The 20,405-nt window shown below is 46.9% G+C and overlaps 1 protein-coding gene across 1 annotated transcript in view; it reads left to right on the top strand.

The window, feature by feature from the left end:
• The window catches only part of LOC147692255 (uncharacterized), a 61,451-nt gene that overhangs the window by 32,151 nt on the left and 8,895 nt on the right, over positions 1-20,405 (top strand). Inside the window, exon 4 of the mRNA XM_086936758.1 lies at positions 3,195-3,261. Within this exon, the coding sequence (XP_086792884.1) occupies positions 3,195-3,261 (67 nt within the window). The remainder of the gene's footprint in view (positions 1-3,194; positions 3,262-20,405) is intronic.

A 20,405-nucleotide genomic window follows, 5' to 3' on the forward strand; every position in this document is an offset into this window, starting at 1 on the left:
GTTGTAAGAACACATATTCCTTCCAGGGGCCAGCGCTTCTCCTTGCCCCTTGCTCTTCTCTGCTCACTCTAGTCTGTGCTGATGCTTTCCCCGGCTCCGGCCTCATTCGCTTGGAGGGGAGGGCCGAAGATACTCTCCTTGCAGCGCTCCTGCCTTCATCCCATCCTCCGGTCGTGTGCCATTGATCCCGGTTCTTTACACCTCTCTCTCACCATTATCCTGCCTGGCTTCTTTCACTTGTCGCATCAGCTTCCCATTCTGCTTTTCTGTTGATTCAGGAGTTCCTGTATGTGCCCCCTTCTTCCTCATTTGTCTACTCATGGTTCTCATTCTAGTTGTTTTCAATATTGAAATAACCCCTTTCTTCTGCCCTATTCAACCAGTGCAGGTTCCCACCTTGCTGTCACCCCCGTGAGGCTTATATTGAAATGCAGACATTTCAGCTGGCCTCAGAAGGCTCAGTAGTGGCTGTGTGCTTGTTCAGAGTCACAACTATTGTCCAAATGTATATCCAAAACAGAATGCTGTCGTTTTCCATCAGGTGCCCCTGCCAAATGTGCATTGCAACAACAGGAAACTTCTCCAGGAAATGTATGTTCCTGCCAAATAGGCATGAACATGAATGTGCATGGTGCACCATTTCTTCATCAGCAAAGCCCAAAAACCTAGAATACCCTACAGCTCTTCATGAAACTCCAACTCTCAAAGGTGTCCCTTATTCCCCAGTGAAACCGCACTTGAGTCTTACCTTGCAGTACCAGGTCTTACTTCATGCCCTAGGAGAGCTGTGTCTAATGGGAGCCATGTGGCAGTCTTACTGCCTCTCTAGCTCAGAGCCTAGAGACGGTCCTTCCCAAGCGTATCACCTTGGTTGCAAAGTTAAGTCGCCTATTGAAGGACTTCAGCTGTTCAGCCCTTTATTTGTACTGGTGGCTGCAGGTGGTGGGTACGGCACTCATTAGGTCGAGCCTAAGGCATTGCTTTAGCAATGCTTGTTGGTGAGATTATAGTAAGGCTTTCAAAAGTCTACCAAACTGCGGATTGGGTACAGTGCATGTGAGCACAACCACGCGCATTTTGTGTGCGCGCGCCACACACCGACTCTGCTGACACTTCAGCACACCAGGCTGCACACCCCCTCACCCCTCGCTCGCCAATGTCCCTCCCACACTTCCTTTGATCTCCGCCGCACCGCCCCCGCCATGCAATGCCGCTCCCCAGCTCCACCACGCAATGCCACATCATCCAACTTCAAAGGAAGCCGCTCCCCCGCCCCCACCATGCAATGCCGAGAGTTTGTTTCATCTGCCCCCACCCTTCCACTCGGGTTCGGTAGCAGCTGCTACTGAGGTGGCCTGCACAGATACACGCAGCTGTCCTTGTCCGAGAAGCATGCTTGTTTTTGGAAACCAGCTGTTTTCCTCAAGAGAGAGAACAGGGAGAAAATCCTGTAGGATAAAGAAAGGAAAGCAGTTATAAAAGGGAGCAAGTAGGGACGAATAGGAACTTGTAAAAGTGAGATAAAGAGATGGGAAGTGAAGGATTATGAAAAAGAGGCTTGCAGGACTGCCAGTGGCTCCTGAGAAAAACTTTGGGACTGTGCCTTTATTTATTTCTTTAAAACAAGAAGCACGGATATGGTGCAACATTTCACCTCTGCCCTGAAATCAGTCACTTACTAGGTGCTTAAAGTTTTTAGAGTAAATGATTAATTTATATGACAATATTTGATATAGGCATGTAATTTAATATACACAGGGGCAGATTTACAACAAAGAAACGCAGCAAGTCATTTTGCTGCGCCATGCTGCGTTAGTTTGGAAAGCACATAGATGCTACATATTTACAGGAATATGTCTCATCTCTGTGCTTCCTCTGCGCTGGCGCACAAACTGCAGCCAAGCGCCGGCGCAGGCACCCTTGCACCATGGTGCAAGGATGCCTGCGCCATGGGGAGATTGTTTTTGTGCAGGAAGGGACACATTCCGGCACAAAAACAATCACAAGAGGTTTTTTCCTCTTTCAATGCGTGCTGTAGAATGCAGCACGCATTGAAAGAGTAAAAAACAAGGAGAAATGAAAACATTTCTCCTCGTTGCGTCTGGCTACGCCACCGCTAGGGTGGCGTAGCATTCACACTTATCTCCAGATTTGCAATTTCTCGTAAATCTGGAGATGTGTCTTGTTCCATAGGTGTTGCGTGGGAACACCCACAGCAACACCCATGGAACGCCACTTCCACGCACAGTCCTGCGTGTGAAGGGGCCATATTTACTAGGAGAGGAAAAGTCACGCAGGTTGGCTTTGCCTCTCCTTGTAAATATGGAGGAGCCCCCTGCGCCACCAGTACGTCATGAAAAGTGATGTAGTGGTGGTGCAGGGGGCTTGTAAACCCACAGTCTCTTGAATTGTTTAACCCTTTTTTATACAATGGTCAAATAAACAGAAGGACTGGGAGCACAAAGTTGCCCTGGAAAAATGTCTTAATATCTGCCCCACATTGCTGATTACGTTAGTTCAAAGGCTGGTTGAAAGGATTTGCTGAAAGGATTGGAAGCTCTGACTTTTGATGAAAGACCTAAACCTATGGACAGGAATCACTTATAGAAATTTACCTGAAGGGGATTTATTTTCCGAGTTTACATGTGTAGGTGGGTCATTTTGAGAGTTGACATTGAAACCACGGTGGAATAGCAGTGGTCTTTGAAGCCTCATTCCAGGTTTTGAAACCTAGATTGGACGGGCTCTTAGAGAGGCATTGCAGTGGTGTTACTACCATTTTAGTTAAACTATGAGTGAAGGTTGCTTCCCGAATTTTTGTGATCCATATAAGAATGTTTTTATCTCCCATCCTTGAAGCAAGATTTATTAAACTGAGATCATTGTTTATTGTGCCTTCCTTTGTGTTGCTTTAGGAAATTTCCAAACAATGGTGACTGGAAAAAAAGCTGAACCCCTCCTGCTAGTGTCATCTTTCAGCGCTAATAATCCAGCTTTGTACTAATGCTAGTGCAATCTCAAACTTCAATAAATGGACTTATCCATGATCTAGTAATGATCACCATCCGACACAATAGTGTTTTAACATTATAGAGGGCTAACTGTGATGCTGTACACAAGATATAAGTCACCTTCAAGATGTGCACCCTATAGAGGAACTCACAGACACCGTTGTCATCTTCTCTTTCCTGCAGGCTGCAAGAGGAGTACTCCAGCACGCAGCTCACTAACCACTTCCTGGAGGAGAAACTGGAGATAATTGTGAGTGGAGTAATGTCTAAATATTTATGTGCATTTATTTACACTCACACACATATATATTGCAAATCCTTTCTTCCAGTAGAAGACCAGTGTAAATGGATTTATTCTAGTGCACCCAGTAACCATCCACGCGTTTCAAACACTGCTCATGATGACCCACCATATTGAAAACACAACTCTACGTAACCCCAAAACAATACATCACAGGACTATCATAGATATGGAGATAATGCTTAAACTGCAGACGCATTTTTTTAAAATGTAAGAATAACATTCATGTTTTACAGTTTATATGATCAGTTGTGCTTCATATTACGCCTCATAAATAATCATTTAATGGTTCTGAATTATTTGTCATCTTATGAACATGGAAAAAATACTGCTCTCATCTCATTGCAGAGGCGTCCTCAGTCAGGTTTTAAGCATTTTACTAGATATTACAGTAGTGCAATAATGTATTTCTAAAGTGCACATAATTTGGTGTGATAACATTCTCAATCTGGATATATTCCCACTAAGGAAGTGGTTCATTATTATCTATGATATTGATCCCACCTGTGACTGAATCAAAGACAGTCTCAACAAAAATGCCCTGCCTTGGTGGACTTACTACAGTTAAATGTATTTGATATATTCTTATCATGTATAATCACATTTCCTCATACTTTTTTTTAGATTTATACCAATAATACAGTCAACTTTCGAAGGTTCCACCCAAGTGGGCATGATTCGTTCTATCATAAATATTTTTTATTAATTCATCTTTTAACATAAACTGGGGTTACAATTCAGTTTCTGTAGCTACAGCTGTGTATATAAATTCATCCAATTAGGATAACGTATCAGCCATCACCGTATAATATTAAAACAGCTTGGATTAAAAACATACAAAACGGGTTCACAAGAGGCGATGCCTAAATTTACAAATGTGTGAACAGTTCCTCATCACAATTAAGATCAAATAGTTCTTTAGTATGTAGCTCCAAAATGTACTTGGACTCGAATATTCTCAGTGTCATCTCCTTTTCTGTCCTCTTGGAGATGTTGGGACACTGTCTATAATCAGAGAATTTTAGCTTTTCCATTTTATTCTCATGTCCTCTTTCAAAATGTCTTGCCACAGGGTAAGTAATTTCTGATTTTTTAATCATTCTGACATGTTGCAAAATCCCTTTTATGTACTGGGAGAGTCATGCTCCCTATGTTTGGTTTAGGACAATGGCACTGTATTATATACACAGCATGATCAATTTTGCATTTTAAACCTATGTTCATTTTACTACTATATATGTGTGAGTAGGAATTTACAGCTTTAATATCCAAACAGTATTCACATTGATATTTCTTACAACCCCTAAAACCTTGCCATGTTTCTAGCCAGGCTAATCGTTTCTTAGCGCAGCTCCATATTTTTTTAAGATCTTAAAGAAACATTGGACTGTGCTAAAAAAAATATAGCAGGATAATGGTAGCCGACCTCCCAAAAACCCAGTTGGTTAGAAGCTACGAGCCCCAGCCTTACTCTACCTGACTGGAATCATGGTAAGGATTTAAGGGCTATAAGAAATGTAAAGCATGTAAATCCTTGCACAAGGATATTGATTCACTAAAGGTTTGGGATTCCAGGAAACAGCACACCTTAATCCTTGAACTTGTTTTTAGTTAAAAAAAAGCTTGTAATAAGAGCAAGACAAATAAAATAAAAAGATTTGTAAATCAGATAAAAGTCTATCGCAGTTACCATCAATATACTAACTAAGCTAAATTACATGCTAGGGGTACATCAAACATTATAGGTTCTATACAGTCAGCATATCTGCAAGTCATTTTCATATGTCATTTAAAGTATCAAATGCAGTTCCAAGTGCAAAGACACGGCTCAAAATGCATAGACTATACCATTATAGGTTTGTGGCACACTTACACTGAACTGGTAGAACATGGTCAGGAGCTGTGCAAGCTTTCTCCATACTCATAGAAGAGAGGCAGCATGGGCAGAGCAATATGAGTACTTTTACTGGCACTTGGGCACAGATATCTTACAGGGCCTTTCAATAACAAGAGGAGCTTAGAGGGAAAATTATTGGTACTCATAGGAAAAAGCCCTCCACTCAATGAAAACAATCCAAAAGAATTCCGAGTACCAAGGACTCTAGTTAGTAATTATCTAGCGGGCATGAGACCCTCGTCCGCCTAAATTCTCAGATCGTAGAATTACGGAGAACACCTGATATTATTTCTATATTTAGGTGTTCATTGTCTCTAATGCCCTACTGTCCCTGAACAAACAATCTAGTCTGTCAATATTGCTGATTGTGGGGGGTCCATATATTTTCAACTCGGCGCAACCAAAAAAAATGTCAGCCCTACATAGGACCATACATATACCCACACATACACCAAAATAATCAAGAAAAGGTAAAAAGACGGTGCATAGCAAGGAGCTTAGAGCGTAACTCCTTAGACAAACAAAACAGAGTGAAAGGTAAAATCAACAGACACACCTCTTGAACTACTTTTATTAATGACTGGGGTGTGCACAGTTGAAATAAAAAGGCTGGTAGCTTAATGTTGCATACCACTACCTGTAACCGACATGTTTCACTGCCCAATAACCTTTATGGCAGATTCATCAGGGTTAATACTCTGTTGCTGCACCCACTTCCGACATCTTTTGAACAGGAAGCCTTATTCAGCTATGCTCCCTCGTACCAGCTGAAAAAGCAGTTCTTTTTACCTTTTCTTTTTCTCACTTATTCACTAAATTCTGGAATAGGAATGGTCACCTATGATGAGAAAGGGGCCAAGTTTCTGGTAAACATCTGACCAGATCGCCCCGAGGGTGTTCGCACGTGAGGTGCCTTCCTCTCCGCCACACATTTTCTCTTGATTATTTTGGTGTATGTGTGGGTATATGTATGGTCCTATGTAGGGCTGACATTTTTTTTGGTTGCGCCGAGTTGAAAATATATGGAACCCCCCACAATCAGCAATATTGACAGACTAGATTGTTTGTTCAGGGACAGTAGGGCATTAGAGACAATGAACACCTAAATATAGAAATAATATCAGGTGTTCTCCGTAATTCTACGATCTGAGAATTTAGGCGGACGAGGGTCTCATGCCCGCTAGATAATTACTAACTAGAGTCCTGGGTACTGGGAATTCTTTTGGATTGTTATCTTACAGGGCCTGCCTGGCTTTCACTTCGATAGAAAGCACTATGAACCCCAGGTTCATGTTGAAAAGCATAAAAAGAATTACAGAGCACAACCACTTATGTATCTTTTGTCTGACTTAGTAGTCAGTATGATTTTAATAGACCCAAATTCAGATATAATGTATGTAATCAATTTGTAAAAAACAAATATCAATAGAAATTTTGACAGATGTTTGAAAGTCCTTATGAGTCTTGATGTGGTTGACTCCAAGATCGGACAGCCGACACGTGTTTCGTCGTTTGATATGACTTTTTCAAGGCTCATGAATAATTCTACAACAGTGGCTGGACATATTCGGAATCCTTAGTACTCTCAGATCGTTCAAATGTCACCAACGATCCTTCTAGGTAAGGTGCATCCGAAGGACAAGTTTTCTGGATAATTGGTGGTTCAAAGAAACCCGTATTCAGTCATCACCAGCATGCTGCATTATGACAGCTTTGAGGCCAATGGTGCTGCCATCCACCACTAGTTCTGATTCCTTTGCTTGATCAAAGTAGGCCAGCACTGTATCGTGGGAAAGAACCTAGATGGCTTGAAACATGTCTTGTTCCACTTTTCCCATGACCAGGGAGCCAATGTTTTGGTGAGATGTCTCAACGGGCCAGCCAGGGTCGCCAGGTAGGGGATGTTCCTCCCACAGTATGTTGCATGGCCAAGGGAAGCTTCGGACTTCTACAGCTGAGGATGGTGTCGCTGCTTCTTTTATATCAATGCATTTGGCAGGGTCACTCTTTATGCCCGTGTTCGAAAATATGTAGCTGTAGAATTCCATTTCTTGGTGAAAGTACTGGCCTTTTCTACAATAGAGTGTGAGGTGGCTGAGTCAATTCTCTTGAGTTCTGTGTACAGGTGGGGCTGTGGCTTTCAAGGGTAGAGGTGTGGATAAGGAAGTCATTGCTTAAACTGATTCCCCCTCAAGCCCTGTGAGGATTTCTTGAATAGCATTCTGGAAAACGTCCGCCACTTATGATATCCCGAAGTTGATCCTCTGTTCGCCGTGGAGGCTGTCATGAGTGGAGAAAGTTGTGATATATCTGCTGTCTTCTTGCAGTTCGAGTTAATGGTACCCCCAGTTCAAGTCAATTTCAAGAATCAGTTGGAGCTGTTGATGTTAGTGATCGAGTCATCGATTGTTGGAGAATTGTGGTATTCTTTTCCTATGGCCCTGTCGAAAGACACATGTCTATGCCAATACGGATGCCCCCTGGCTATTTAGGCTTGTTCATGACAACCATGAGAGGTACCCATGGGGTGAGACCTGACACTTTTTTGATGACTCCGACATCCTCAAGTTTTTGCAGTTCCGCTTGTACAGCAGAATGGAGGTGGAATGGGACTCTGCGATGCCTTAGTACAATGGGGCGAACTGTGGGGTCAATGTGGAGAGATACTGGAGGACACTTCAAGTAGCTCGGCCTTTAAAGATGCGTGGAATGTCAAGGAGCAGGGGGACCACATCATTGGAGAGGTCCGCAGTGGCTGAAGTGAAGTGGATGAGCTGTAGGGGTTCTCAGGGCTCGAAAAAATCCCAAAAATGGTACTAGTCCTGCAGGACTAGTACCTTAAAAAATGTCCTCGACCTAACTGCAGCCTACTTGACCTCCGTCTCTGAAAGGGGAGCAAATGTGACAAGATAACAAGATTTAAATGCATCTTTATTGCTCATTAACTTTGTGAGCAATAAAAATGCCTTTAAATCTTGTTATCTTGTCACATTTGCTCTGTTTTCACATACAGAGGACAAAAGTTGGTTTGTTTTCCTACTCGCCAGAAAGGGCGAGTAGGACCTAAAAACAGCTCGACCTTGTTAAATTTAGCTCGACTATGCGAGTGGTCGAGTGGAATTTTCGAGCTCTGGTTCTGCAGTGTCACAACTGAGTAGTGTTTCTGAGTCCAAGGAGGTGTTAAAGAATTTTGTCAAGCAGGCATGGGCGCCATAGGTGATGGATTAAGTGAATACTCCAGCTAGCGGGATAGATACCAAACTCCCATAGGCAAAAATATTCTGGGTGTGTTGGGCAGCAGCGTGGGGCAGGAGTCAAGGGCTTGGAACTGCTCCAGGCTAGTGACAATGACTGACTCCCCTGTCAAGTAAGGGCGTAACCTGTGTATGTCCAATGTATATTGGACAAGGAGGAAGGCTTAGGGGTGTGGCCTATCCAAGTAGGGGCATGGTCTGCATAAAATATGTATGGATAATGCCATACACCCTCCTTAGAGGCAAAAGTAAAGCCACATTTTGAGGGGGGGCTAAGAAAACATTTTGGGGGGGCTAATATTTCAAGCAATAGGCAGAGTGGAGTTGCAGGGGCTCTACAAAGGGGTGAAAAACAGCAAAGCCTCATTAACAAGCAAATGGTCTTTTAAAGACCCGTGAAGTACTCAGGTGCGGCTGTGTGTGTTTGGAGGCTGGTTGCAGGATCGCAATCTTACGCTTACGAAAAATAAGGCGCTAAATCTATGAAATTACAAGTTTTTTTGTTATCCTTAGTTCTACGTAACTTACCAAAAAAAGAAAGCTTTACTCAGAATGACTCGGAGATAGGTGCCTGAAAAGTCATTACCTCTTGATGTGATAGACAGGCGCGCAACGCCCATTGGGCTCAAAGGGCTTCAGACCCCACCCAGTCGTGTGTGTCAAACCGACTGAGACAGCTTCCCGGGCACACTCACAGCCCCACCAGAGTACTTCACAGGTCTTTAACAGACCATTTGCTTGTTAATGAGGCTTTGTTGTTTTTTCACCCCTTCTTAGAGCCCCTGCATCTCCACTCTGTCTCTTGCTGGAAGAATTAGCCCCCCTGAATTTGGCTTTAGTTGCACCTCTGGTGATGGAGGTCCCATTCACCATCAGAAATAACTCTGTGATGTTGGCCCTTTCCTCTGTCACAAGAGACTCTGGGTGTGATGGTGACCCCCTTCCCAGATTTGAAGCAGGTTAGACATGATTGTTCTTATCGGGAGTGAACGAGATGGGTGGCTACGTGGCAGGCACGACAGCCTCTCAGTGACTCCATTGCATGTGATGTTCCTATCACTGACAGCAGCAGCAGTGCTGAAAGCTGCCACTTGGGTGGGCAGAGGCCAGTAACTCCCCCGTTTCCTTCTCGCAGTGGAAGAGGGCAGGGAGCACCGCCGGTCTCCCGGACCGGTAGCACTGCAGGGAGCATGGGAAAGGACCCTCACGCTGGTTTTTCATGCCTCCTGCGCGCTCCCAGCTCGGTGCCGCGTGCTAAGAGGAGCTGCGCATGAGAGGCGTCTGGGGCAGGGGTGAACCAGAGGCTACCGGGAAACGCAGTGGAGTATGAGAGAAAACAAACAGCGCCACCCAGCAGTGGCGAGGGATAGCCGCCACCCCACCTTCCTGCCAGGCAGGCCGTGGCCAGGCCAGTGAGTGCAAGGACTGGGAGGCACATGCAACAGTAGACTGGAATTCCAGCGTGAGCGCCCAACTGTAAAGGACAAAGAGGGAGGGATGTGGTGACATGTGGAGGTGAATGAGTGAGCGAGAGAGCTAGGCACTGACTTACAGAAAGATGGGGTGGGGGGAACCAGTGAATGAAGGGTACACAGGAGACAAACAGGGAGAGATAAACAAGGGGATGGAGAAAAGGAAAATTAGAGGAGAGGAGTTGGCCTAACGGCTAGTGTGCTCGCCTCGGACCTGGGGAACTGGGTTCGAGTCTCGGTAATGATGCTAAAAACATCCTGTGAGTCTGGACAAATAACTTAATCTCCCCGTGCCTAACAAAAATGAATGTGTGTCCTCATGTAACGTAACTGGTGCTATGTAAAGCGCTCTGATACCTGATTCGGGTCAAGTTCGCGCTATATAAAACTCTGCAAAAAAAAAGGGAGAAAAAAGAGTATGGGAGAGAAACAAAAGCAGAAGGTGACAGATAAAAAGGGGGTGGGGGTCATGATTAAAATAAGTTTGGTGCAAGAAACAAAAAAGAAAACGGACTACCTCTGCGAGGCCCACTAATAGAGCTCGATAGAGACCCGTTTCGAGGCCCCCTGAAAATAACTGCCAGTGCTCAGACCCGGACTGACCCTACGCAATGAAAGCCCTGGGAAGGGCTCATCATGATGGTCTCCCTAGTTCTAGGGTCCGTGAGATCAGGAATATCTTGTTGTCTTCATCTTCGATTGCAGCATAGATGGGTGTGGAGGTGGCAGCAGCTCCTTCTGGGGTCGATGTTTGCTTTTGTGTAATCACTCTCACTCCTTAGTGCTTGGGTGTGCCATGCCCACAGACTGCTTGTGGCCAGCGTCCACTATGTCAGACTTTCAGGATGTCGTTGGGGCTTTGGCATATCAAGCAGGGTTTTCCTCTGTCTGGATATTCAAGGAGCAGGTGCGTGGAAAACCCACAGTAGCTGAAAAGGTTTTCGGCCTGGACAGGCTTGAGTGTGCTTCAGTGAGGGGACCTTTAGAAATTGCCTTAGCCATTTCTGTCTTAATAGGCTGTGATGTATGGCAGATAGTTTATAGAATACCATTTTGATCTGGTTTGTCCGGCCGTTGGATAGCTTCTGGGAACGGGCGAGTATCAGGATCTCATCCATAGGCCTGTTAGACCGGCGAAGTATGTGGCCCCTCAGACCAAAGGACCGGCAACCTTCGATGATTAGAGCTCTTACATCTTTCTGTGGATCGTCGTCAGTACAGGTGCTGGCGAGTTCACGTTGGTGGGTATAGAAGAGGTCAATGAAAACCCTTTTGCCCTGTCGAGCTTGGTGGAGCTTGAAACTCTCGAAATAAGGATTCATCTGGGGATCGAAGTGTGCATGACGGCAGTGATGGCCTTGTCTTAATCATTATTGGCACCCGTGTCATGGAGACTGCGAAACAGCTTGAGGACTTCATTTCCAGATAGTGTTGTAGCAGGGAATGTTTGGTCTTGCCACCAGTCTCTTTTGTGGCTCTGAAATAGTTGTTCAGACGCACAACCCACATGTGCCAGTGTGGTGCCGCCATTGCAGGGCCGCTGAGTTCACTGAAGGGCGGCACCCCCGATGGCATGGACTGGAATAATGCGTTAAAGTAGGGGCGCAGCTGCTCGGAAGTGGCCCTTGTGTGTCTGGAACAGCATGCACATCCTCTTGTTGGTCAGTGCTAATGATGAGGTGTGGTTGTGACTAAAGCTGGAGCACTGGTGTTCTCCAGTATTAGGATGTCTTTCATAGATTCACATGCTTGAATATTCCCAGCCGTCGAAGTGGGAGCCCCACGGTAAATAAAATAGCAATAAAATCCCATTAAAATATGTATATAAAAACATATCACACAAATTCCAAAGCCCAAAATACTTATAAGTACCAGGTTAGCATTAACACATAGGAATACATAGGAGAAAAAGAAATACCTTTATAACATATCCATGTCATTATGTTAGTCCAAACTACAGCCAACCAGGCACAAGCACCCCTCTAGAACCTTCTCCTCAGAGCCTCAGGCCCTCAGATTTTCTACTGCACGTCGTGTGAGGAGTCTGCCTGAGCTCTGCTCAGTTTTCAAATTCTTTCTGGATTTTCTTCAGTTTTCTGAGATGTCTTCAAGTGAGAAGTCTTTGTTTCGTCCATGTTCTTCTTGTGGGAAGTTGCGGCTCTTCTCAGAGGACCCTCACAAGAAGTGTATTTACTGCCTCTATCCAGAGCATGAGGTAGGAAAATGCAAAATCTGCAGGACATTTTCAACAAGTCCCTTAAGGACAGGGAGGGCGTCTTCTCCTGTGGTTGCAGAGGTTTAAGGATAAGGATTCACCTCTCTCTGATGCAGAAAGCCTTGCATCAGGTGTGTTCAGAGGTACTTCAAAGTGTAGCAGTGTTCAGGAGTTGCCATCTCCTTTTCGGAAGAAGAGGAAGCTTCCTCTCCAGAAGGCTCCTGTTGTGTGTCCACCTCCTCCTGCTACGCCTGCGCCCTCGAGATCTGACTCTCTGGCGGCCTCAGCTCCTTGTGCGCATGTTTCCTCTAAAAAACATGCTAAACCGTCGACGGACTCGTCGACCGTCGTTCCGTCAACGAAATCTGCCGTCTCCAGTGCCCTGACGATGACAGTGACGAAGACTTGTGCCAGCGGATTGTCGACGGCGGCTGCGTCGACGTCCTCTGTGTCGACAATGGTTTGCGTCAGCTATAAATCAGTCTTGTTGACGATTCCAATCTCCTCGTCGACATCAAAGAAGAAGATCTCGTTGACGTCAAAATCCTCGTCGACGCTTGCAGTGAAGAGAGCCTCTTCGTCGGCGAGTGTTCCGTCGACGATGGCTCCATCGACGTCGGCTCCGTCGACGGTTGTCCTGTCGACTGCGGCTCCATTGACGACAGCTCAGTCAACGACAGCTCTGTCGACGACAGCTCCGTCGACGGCTGTGGTCTTGCCGTCGACGGCTTCGTCGACGGTGATTGTCCGGTCGACGCCGTTATCGTCGTCGACGTCTACCTTTGCATCTTTGCCTCTAGTGCCATTTTCTTCATCAGCTTCTGGGCCTCCAATGGTTGACCCTCTGCACCAATGACGACAAGTGCCTCTGGAACAGCTTTCACTTCCGAGTCCCCCTCAGCCTCCATCACCTCTTTTTGCCACCGGTTCGGAGCATGACTTAAATTCAGATGAGGAGGACGATGACAGATTCCGACAAGCTCGAAGTCCTTCGGAGCTAGTTATTAAATGTCAGGATTACGAGGATGAACAGGAAGATTCTTACTTCCAGGAAGAGGAACCCTCTGTACAGGTTCCAACAGCTCAAATACCCCTTTCCCTCATTTCAAATCTCCAATATATGCTGGAGGATTACAATAGACGTTTTCCACCATCTCATCAGGGGTCTCCTCAACCAACGGTACCTGTAACTACAGTGGCTCCTCCTACTCCTTCACTGCCGGAGCCTGCGATATCTTCTGCCCCATCAACCTCCATTCAAGTGCATGCAACTGTTTATGAGGATGATGACGTTCGCCCAGACAGAGAGTACGGCGAAGTCGAAGATGATGATGGGAACTTGGCGGATTGGGACGACTATCAGGTCCAGACACCGTCTCCGCCTCCTTCGGTACCAGGCGATTCCCCTCCTGTGGACATAGCTGGTTTTCAGCAGCTTATGGAACGAGCAGCGCAGCGCTCTAAGCTTCCTATGGTCACGAAGGACGAGGACTGTTTTCTTTATGACTTCAAGAGTCAGCCCTTCAAACAAGTCCGGGCTGTGCCTTTTATTGATTTTATTTGGAACGAAGGTGTCAAATTGATGCAGACGCCAAATACGATTCCGGCACTTCTTCCTCGTTTGGAGAAGAAATATAGAGCGCCCCAGGGTTCACCTGCTTGCCTGGTGGCACAGCCTAAGCCTGATTCTGTGATCACCCAGGCCACGCAGCGTCGGTCCAGAAATCCGTCTTCCCCTATTACTGTTCCTCCGGACCGTGAAGGTCGTCGGCTTGACGCCATTGACCGTAAGTTTTCCACTATGGTTTCCACCACTCTGAGGGCTGCAAAATTCTCTGGCCATTCTGGGGTGCTACGACCGCCAGATGTGGTCTGATATGTCTTCTTTTATCGACCTCATTCCTGAGCCCTTCAGAGCAGAAGGTCTCAAAATTCTTCAGGAGGGAGAGAGAGCGTCCTCAGAAATTATCGACTGCTCTGTGGACATTGCGTGCACTGGTTTTCGTCAGCTTGCGGGAGCAGCCGTCTTACGTCGTCAGGGCTGGTTTCCACCTTGTTTCGCCAGGAACTTCAGTCGAACATTCTCGACATGCCCTATGACGGCGAATCGCTTTTTGGCCAGCATGTGGACGATGCACTGCAAACTATAAAGAAAGACACCGAAACGGCTCGTGCCCTCTGCACTTTACAATTTCGCAAGCCGCCTTTTCGTGGTGCGCGCGGGCGCGGCACCACCTCTTCTTTTCGCGGCGGATCCATCCAGTACCGTTCCTACGGCCAAGGAAATCAAAGATATTCCTCCCAGTCCCAGTAGTCCTATCGGCAGCAGTCTTCAAAATCTTACAGAGGAAAATCTTCCTACAGAGGTTCCGCTTCAAAGAAGCAATGACTTGCTTTCCCCGCTCAAAGTTGGAGGTCGAATCTCCCTTTTCTACTCCAAATGATCTTCAACCACCTCGGAACGTTGGGTGCTGGACATTGTATCAAAAGGCCATGCTTTGGAGTTTCTCAAGTTCCCTCCAAACACTCCTCCAACTGGTCCACCCCCGGCTCACCTCAAGGAGCTCTTTCAGCAGATTCGACTCGTGATTCAGAAGGATGCCATCCAAGTGGTTCCCAAGTCTCAGAAGGGGATGGGATTCTATTCCCGGTTTTTTCTCGTCCTCAAGAAGCCCGGCAACTGGCGTCCGATCCTCGATATGCGAGCCCTGAACAAGTATCTGAAGTGTCAATCCTTCCGCATGCTCACGCTCGCGGAAGTTCTCCGCTTTCTCTTGAAGGACGGCTTCATGACCACCATCGATCTTCAGGACGCGTATTTCCATATACCAATACTTCCAAGACACCGGAAGTACTTGCACTTTCGGGTAGGGCGTAGAGACTTTCAGTTCAAGGTTCTGCCTTTCGGGCTTCGCTCCGTCCCTCGCGTCTTCACGGAGGTCCTGGCTCAGGTGGTGGCATAGCTACGTTTGAAGGGAGTTCAAATCTTTCCCTACCTGGACGTCTGTCTCATCAAGTCGCAATCCCACCATCAAGCGTTTTCGGACACTCGATTCTGTCAGACTCTGTTCCATTCCCTCGGTTTCTCCATCAACACCGAGAAGTCTCAGGTCGATCCAGGTCTTTGCAGGACTTTTCTCTGCGCCACTATGAATACTTCGCTGGCGAAAGCATTCGTGTCTCACAAACGTCAGCTACGGATTCTACGCATGGTGGCTCTCCTCTGCTCAAAAGGGTCAGTTTCAGTTCGTGTATTGAAATCCTTTCTTGGGATGGCGTCCTCCTGCATCTCCCTGATCCCAAATTGCAGGCTCAAGAGTCGTCCCATTCAGGAGGAATTGGACAAGCAGTGGCATCAGGTCACCGGCTCTTTCAACTATCTGGTCCGGTTGACCAGTCGGATGCGGTCCTCTCTTCAATGGTGGGCTCAGCCGTCAAACATCGCTGCCGGTACTTCCTTCCTCACCATCGCTCCGGAACTCGTCCTTACCACGGATGCCTCCCTGGAAGGCTGGGGCGCACATCTTCAGGGGCTATCCATAAAGGGCAAGTGGGCCCTGTCTCAATGTTCCTGGCACATCAACAGGCTGGAGCTAATGACCATCTTCCTGGCACTCAAATCTTTCCATCTCCTGCTCCAGGAAGAAGCAGTGCTCATTCGGACCGATAATACCACCAGTATGCACTATGTAAACAATCAGGGATGCACCAAGTCACCGCTTCTCTCCCAACTGGCACAGAGTATCTGGGACTGAGCACTTCATCACCAGATCACCCTGACAGCGGTTCACCTACCAGGCATCTCTAACATCTTGGCGGATTCCCTCAGCAGGTCCGCGTCCTCGACCCACGAGTGGGAGTTGCATCAGCTGACTCTGGACTTCATCTTTCGGCTGTGGGGTTGTCCGAACATGGATCTCTTTGTGAGCCCTGTGAACCGGAAATGCCCGTCCTATGCAAGTTGGCTTCCCCATCAAGGGTCGTCCGGGAATGCCCTTTTGATGGATTGGTGCAATCTATTCGCCTACGCTTTCCCGCCGATTCCGCTGGTTCCTCGAGTGTTGTGGAAAATGCGGAGACAGCCGTGCCACATTCTCCTGATCACTCCCAGATAGCCTCGACAAGCGTGGTTCTCGGAACTGCTGCTTCTCTCACAGTGCAAACCCATCCTCCTTCATCCTCGAGTGGATCTCCTCACGATCGACGAGGGTCAGATCTGTCATGCTTCCCCTCCTCTCTCACATTATCGGCCTGGAACCTGAGCACCTTGAATTTGTCCATTTGAATTTTTCGCCAGCATGTAGAGACGTTCTCGCCAATGCGAGAGCTCCGTCTACAGTAAAGACTTACAAGCTAAAATGGAAACGGTTCTGTCACTGGTGTGCAGCTGCCAACTCCATCCCATCCATTCCACTCCTGCTCAGCTTTTGCCGTTCTTTCTACAACTGGCTCAAACAGGACTTTCCCATTCTACCTTGAAAGTTTTCCTGGCGGCAATATTTCGTTTCCGGCAAGATGGGTCTTCCTCTCTCTGCACTTCCAGAGTCATTCTGTAATTTTTCAAAGGACTGTTCAGGAAGTTCCCGCCCATTCTGCGTCCTCCTCCTACCTGGCATCTCAATGTTGTTTTGGCACAATTGATGAAGGCGCCCTTTGAGCCCATCCACAAAGCGGATTTAAAAATTTTAACCTGGAAGGTAGCCCTTCTTCTTGCTTTGACCTCTTCATGTCGCGTGAGTGATATTCACGCCTTTACCATTAAACTTCCTTTCCTTCAATTCAAATCAGACTGTGTTGTGCTTCGCACCAATCCGGCTTTCAGGCCTAAGGTGCCAACTGACTTTCACCTCAATGAACCAGTCTTCTTAAAAACTTTCTTCGCCAATCCTCAATCTCCGGTGGAGCAACGTTTGCATTCACTGGACGTTAAAAGATTCCTTAAATTTTACATCGACAGGACGGCGCCCTTTCGTAGGTCTGATCAACTGTTCATTGTTTACGGACGCATGCGCAAAGGGCGTTCTGTTACCAAGCCAACTATTGCACGTTGGATTTCATCAGCAATTTCTTTTTGCCATCAGACAGCTGGAAAGCCTCTTCAATCTTCAGTGAGAGCTAATTCCACCAGGGTGATGTAATCCTCTACTGCCCAGTTTGCTGGTGTGCGGATTCACCAAATATGTCGAGCAGCTACGTGGTCCAGCAGGCACACTTTCACGAGACATTACTGCCTTGAGACGATCAACGAAGCTGATACGGCAGTGGGCCAAGCGGTGCTTCGCAATCTTTTTAAATAAGATGAGCCTCTGTCCTTTCCTCCGCCTATATGGTTTATATGATTATTGTTATTACCTGCCTGCCAATATTATGTCATTTCGTGCATTTTCATGCCTATGCACTGCTCACTATTCTATTCAAGCATGTGAATCTATGAAAGACATCCTAATACTGGAGAAGAGCAATTGTTACTTACCTGTAAACAGGTGGTTCTCCAGTATTGGTGTCTTTCATAGATTCACATGCAACCCACCCACTTCGCCTCAGAGGCTCGCTTCTCCTCCTAGACTCCTTTGTCACTCTTGTGCTACGAAAATCTGAGGGCCTGAGGCTCTGAGGAGAAGGTTCTAGAGGGGTGCTTGCGCCTGATTGACTGTAGTTTGGACTAACATAATGACATTTATTTATTTATTTACTGACATTTATAGAGCGCGAACAATTACCCGTGGATATGTTATAAAGGTGTTTCTTTTTCTCCTATGTATTCCTATGTGTTAATGCTAACCTGGTACTTATAAGTATTTCTGATTTTGGAATGTGTGTGATATGTTTTTATATACATATTTTATTGGGATTTTATTGCTATTTTATTTAGCGTGGGGCTCCCACTTCGACGACGGGGAATATTCAAGCATGTGAATCTATGAAAGACACCAATACTGGAGAACTACCTGTTTACAGGTAAGTAACAATTGTTCTTATTGGACTTGGTGTGGAGCGTTGGCAGACGAGGCTGCGTCAGGGGTTGCACGATGTCCTTGGCTGGTTCTGCAAGGGATGATGATGGTGTGGGCCACGCTTGCAGGAGCGAGGTGCCAGTGAGTGGCAGCACGGCACCAAATGTTCCAGTCGCGATGGCGAGAGGAGGCACTAAGTGACAGTAGGCGCTTCCCTCTGCAGGCCACGTGAGTGCGGGTGCAGGCTGGCAGGGTGTCATCTGTTGTTCCTGGTTGTAGCGGGGGGTACTGTGCACTGACTGTAGATTAGGAGGTCCGCGAGGGCGGGTGTCTGTGGAGCCCAACAACAGTGACTGATGCTGTTGATATAGGTGCAGCGGGGCTGGCGTCACCTCATTGCCACTGTAGTGCTGGGGCCTGCCGGCCTTTGTGAGTACATGCAACTGTGAAATAAAGGTTATGGAGACTTGGTGCGCTTACAACTTTCTGGGCACATACTTTGCAGGCAAGCGGGGTTTTCCCCCTGTTTCTTTGTTCCCGAGCTCCAACGTGAGGTTGGAGCATGCATGTCTATTGTCGTACGCTACAGGGCAGGGCCTCTACTGAACTACGGACCTGAGGCGCACGCAGCAGGCCATGAACAGGGATAGTTATGCACAGTGGCTAGATGACATGCAGCTGCTAATGCACCAGGCACGTGCAGTGTCAGAAAGCATGGCTGCAAATGATTTTTAAAGCAGGTGCTAGGGTAAGCTTCTGAAATCCAGCAAGACTTTACAAGAGCCGTCTCCACAGAGCAGTTCAGGGGCCATCAGGTTCCACCAGAAACATAGATGGTGGATGGGCAACCGAAGAAGTGCCACTATATTTCTAGGATGCCTAGGACGGGGCAAGGAGCAACCCCTACTGCAAAATCAAGGGTCCTTGGGGCGGAGCTGCGAGAACAAGGGTTTGGCAATAGTAAGCCCAGACACAGTTGCCGCTGCTTGAGCAGACAGGCAAAGCAGTGAGCAACAGCGTATGGCATGCAAACAAGGGACGCAATTTACCTGCTAGGATAGGGCCAGCAGGGCAACCAACAGGCTATTTTGTGGACTAGGTACTGGGGCAGGACCAGGCCATTTCTGGTGCCGGTGTCATAGGTCAGACACAGAATGTGGTTGGCAAGCAGGCGCAGCAAGTGCAGTGCGCAGGAACCAAACAAGTTGTAAGAGGCAGTAATTTTGGGCAATTCAGTGGTCAGTTAAGCACAGCCCAGAAAGGACAAGCAGGAGCAGGCAGCCAAGCACTATTTAAGGAGGCCCTTACTTTAACTGACACAATCTAGGAAGGCAGTGGGCATGCCTGTCAGGGGCATGGGTTCCTGACAGACATTTTTATGTATTCGTATTTATATTGTGTAAAAGTAGCTAGGAAGCAACGGAGTGATGCATATTGCGTAGAGGCCTGGAAGATGACCTCCTCGATAGTGTACGTTATGTGCAGATTTCAAGTTTAAGGCAGAGGGTGAGTTAGTCATTTACGGAGAATCTCGCAATGCTGAGCACAGCACATAAACCAGGTTTAGGGATTCGAACATAGGTTTCCATGATCTAAAGTCGACAGCTGTAGTCACTAAGCCACATCTTCTCCCCTAGGTGGCAAAACTCCACTAAGGGTCTCACTACACTTGGCCTACCATCCCTCAAGGTGATCCCATGGGTCCTCACAACAGACTTCTGGACCAGATAGGGAGCAGAGGCACCAGGCACCAGGCACAGGTATACCAAAGGGACACTGGGATAGACGGACAGCAGCATGGTTAGGGGAGCACGCAAAACCAACATTGGCTGGGCAATGAGCTACAGCATACTTTAGCGCTCCTCCTAGACACCCACTGTTGGTGTCAAAAGCGACTGGGTTAGATAGCATGAAGCTACTCTCAATAAAAGAGAGATTGTGGTGCAAAGTGTAGATTGATATCTTTACATTACTGGAAGTGCAGCAAGGTGGGTCTGATTTGTTTCCAGACAATAAAAAGAATAACAGGAAAGAGAGGTATAGGTTCAAGAAAGATAGGAGCTTAGAGAACTGGCTGTAAGTATTCAGAATAATGGCACGCAAATGAATAGAAAATTAATGGAGAAATTCTCACAGAAGGTGGCGGCGCTGTAGCTTTACGAATCTGGAATTTATTAAGCGAACAGGGTGTTCCAAAGGGTTGCTTGACTGCAGTCCGGCCAGGGATTTAGGCTAAAAATGCAGATGAGACCAAACATGGAGGGGGGTCATGAGGGCTTAGGTAGGTACAAACACAAGATG

Source organism: Lissotriton vulgaris, chromosome 9 (assembly GCF_964263255.1).
Source record: "Lissotriton vulgaris chromosome 9, aLisVul1.2, whole genome shotgun sequence".
Taxonomy (NCBI): domain Eukaryota; kingdom Metazoa; phylum Chordata; class Amphibia; order Caudata; family Salamandridae; genus Lissotriton; species Lissotriton vulgaris.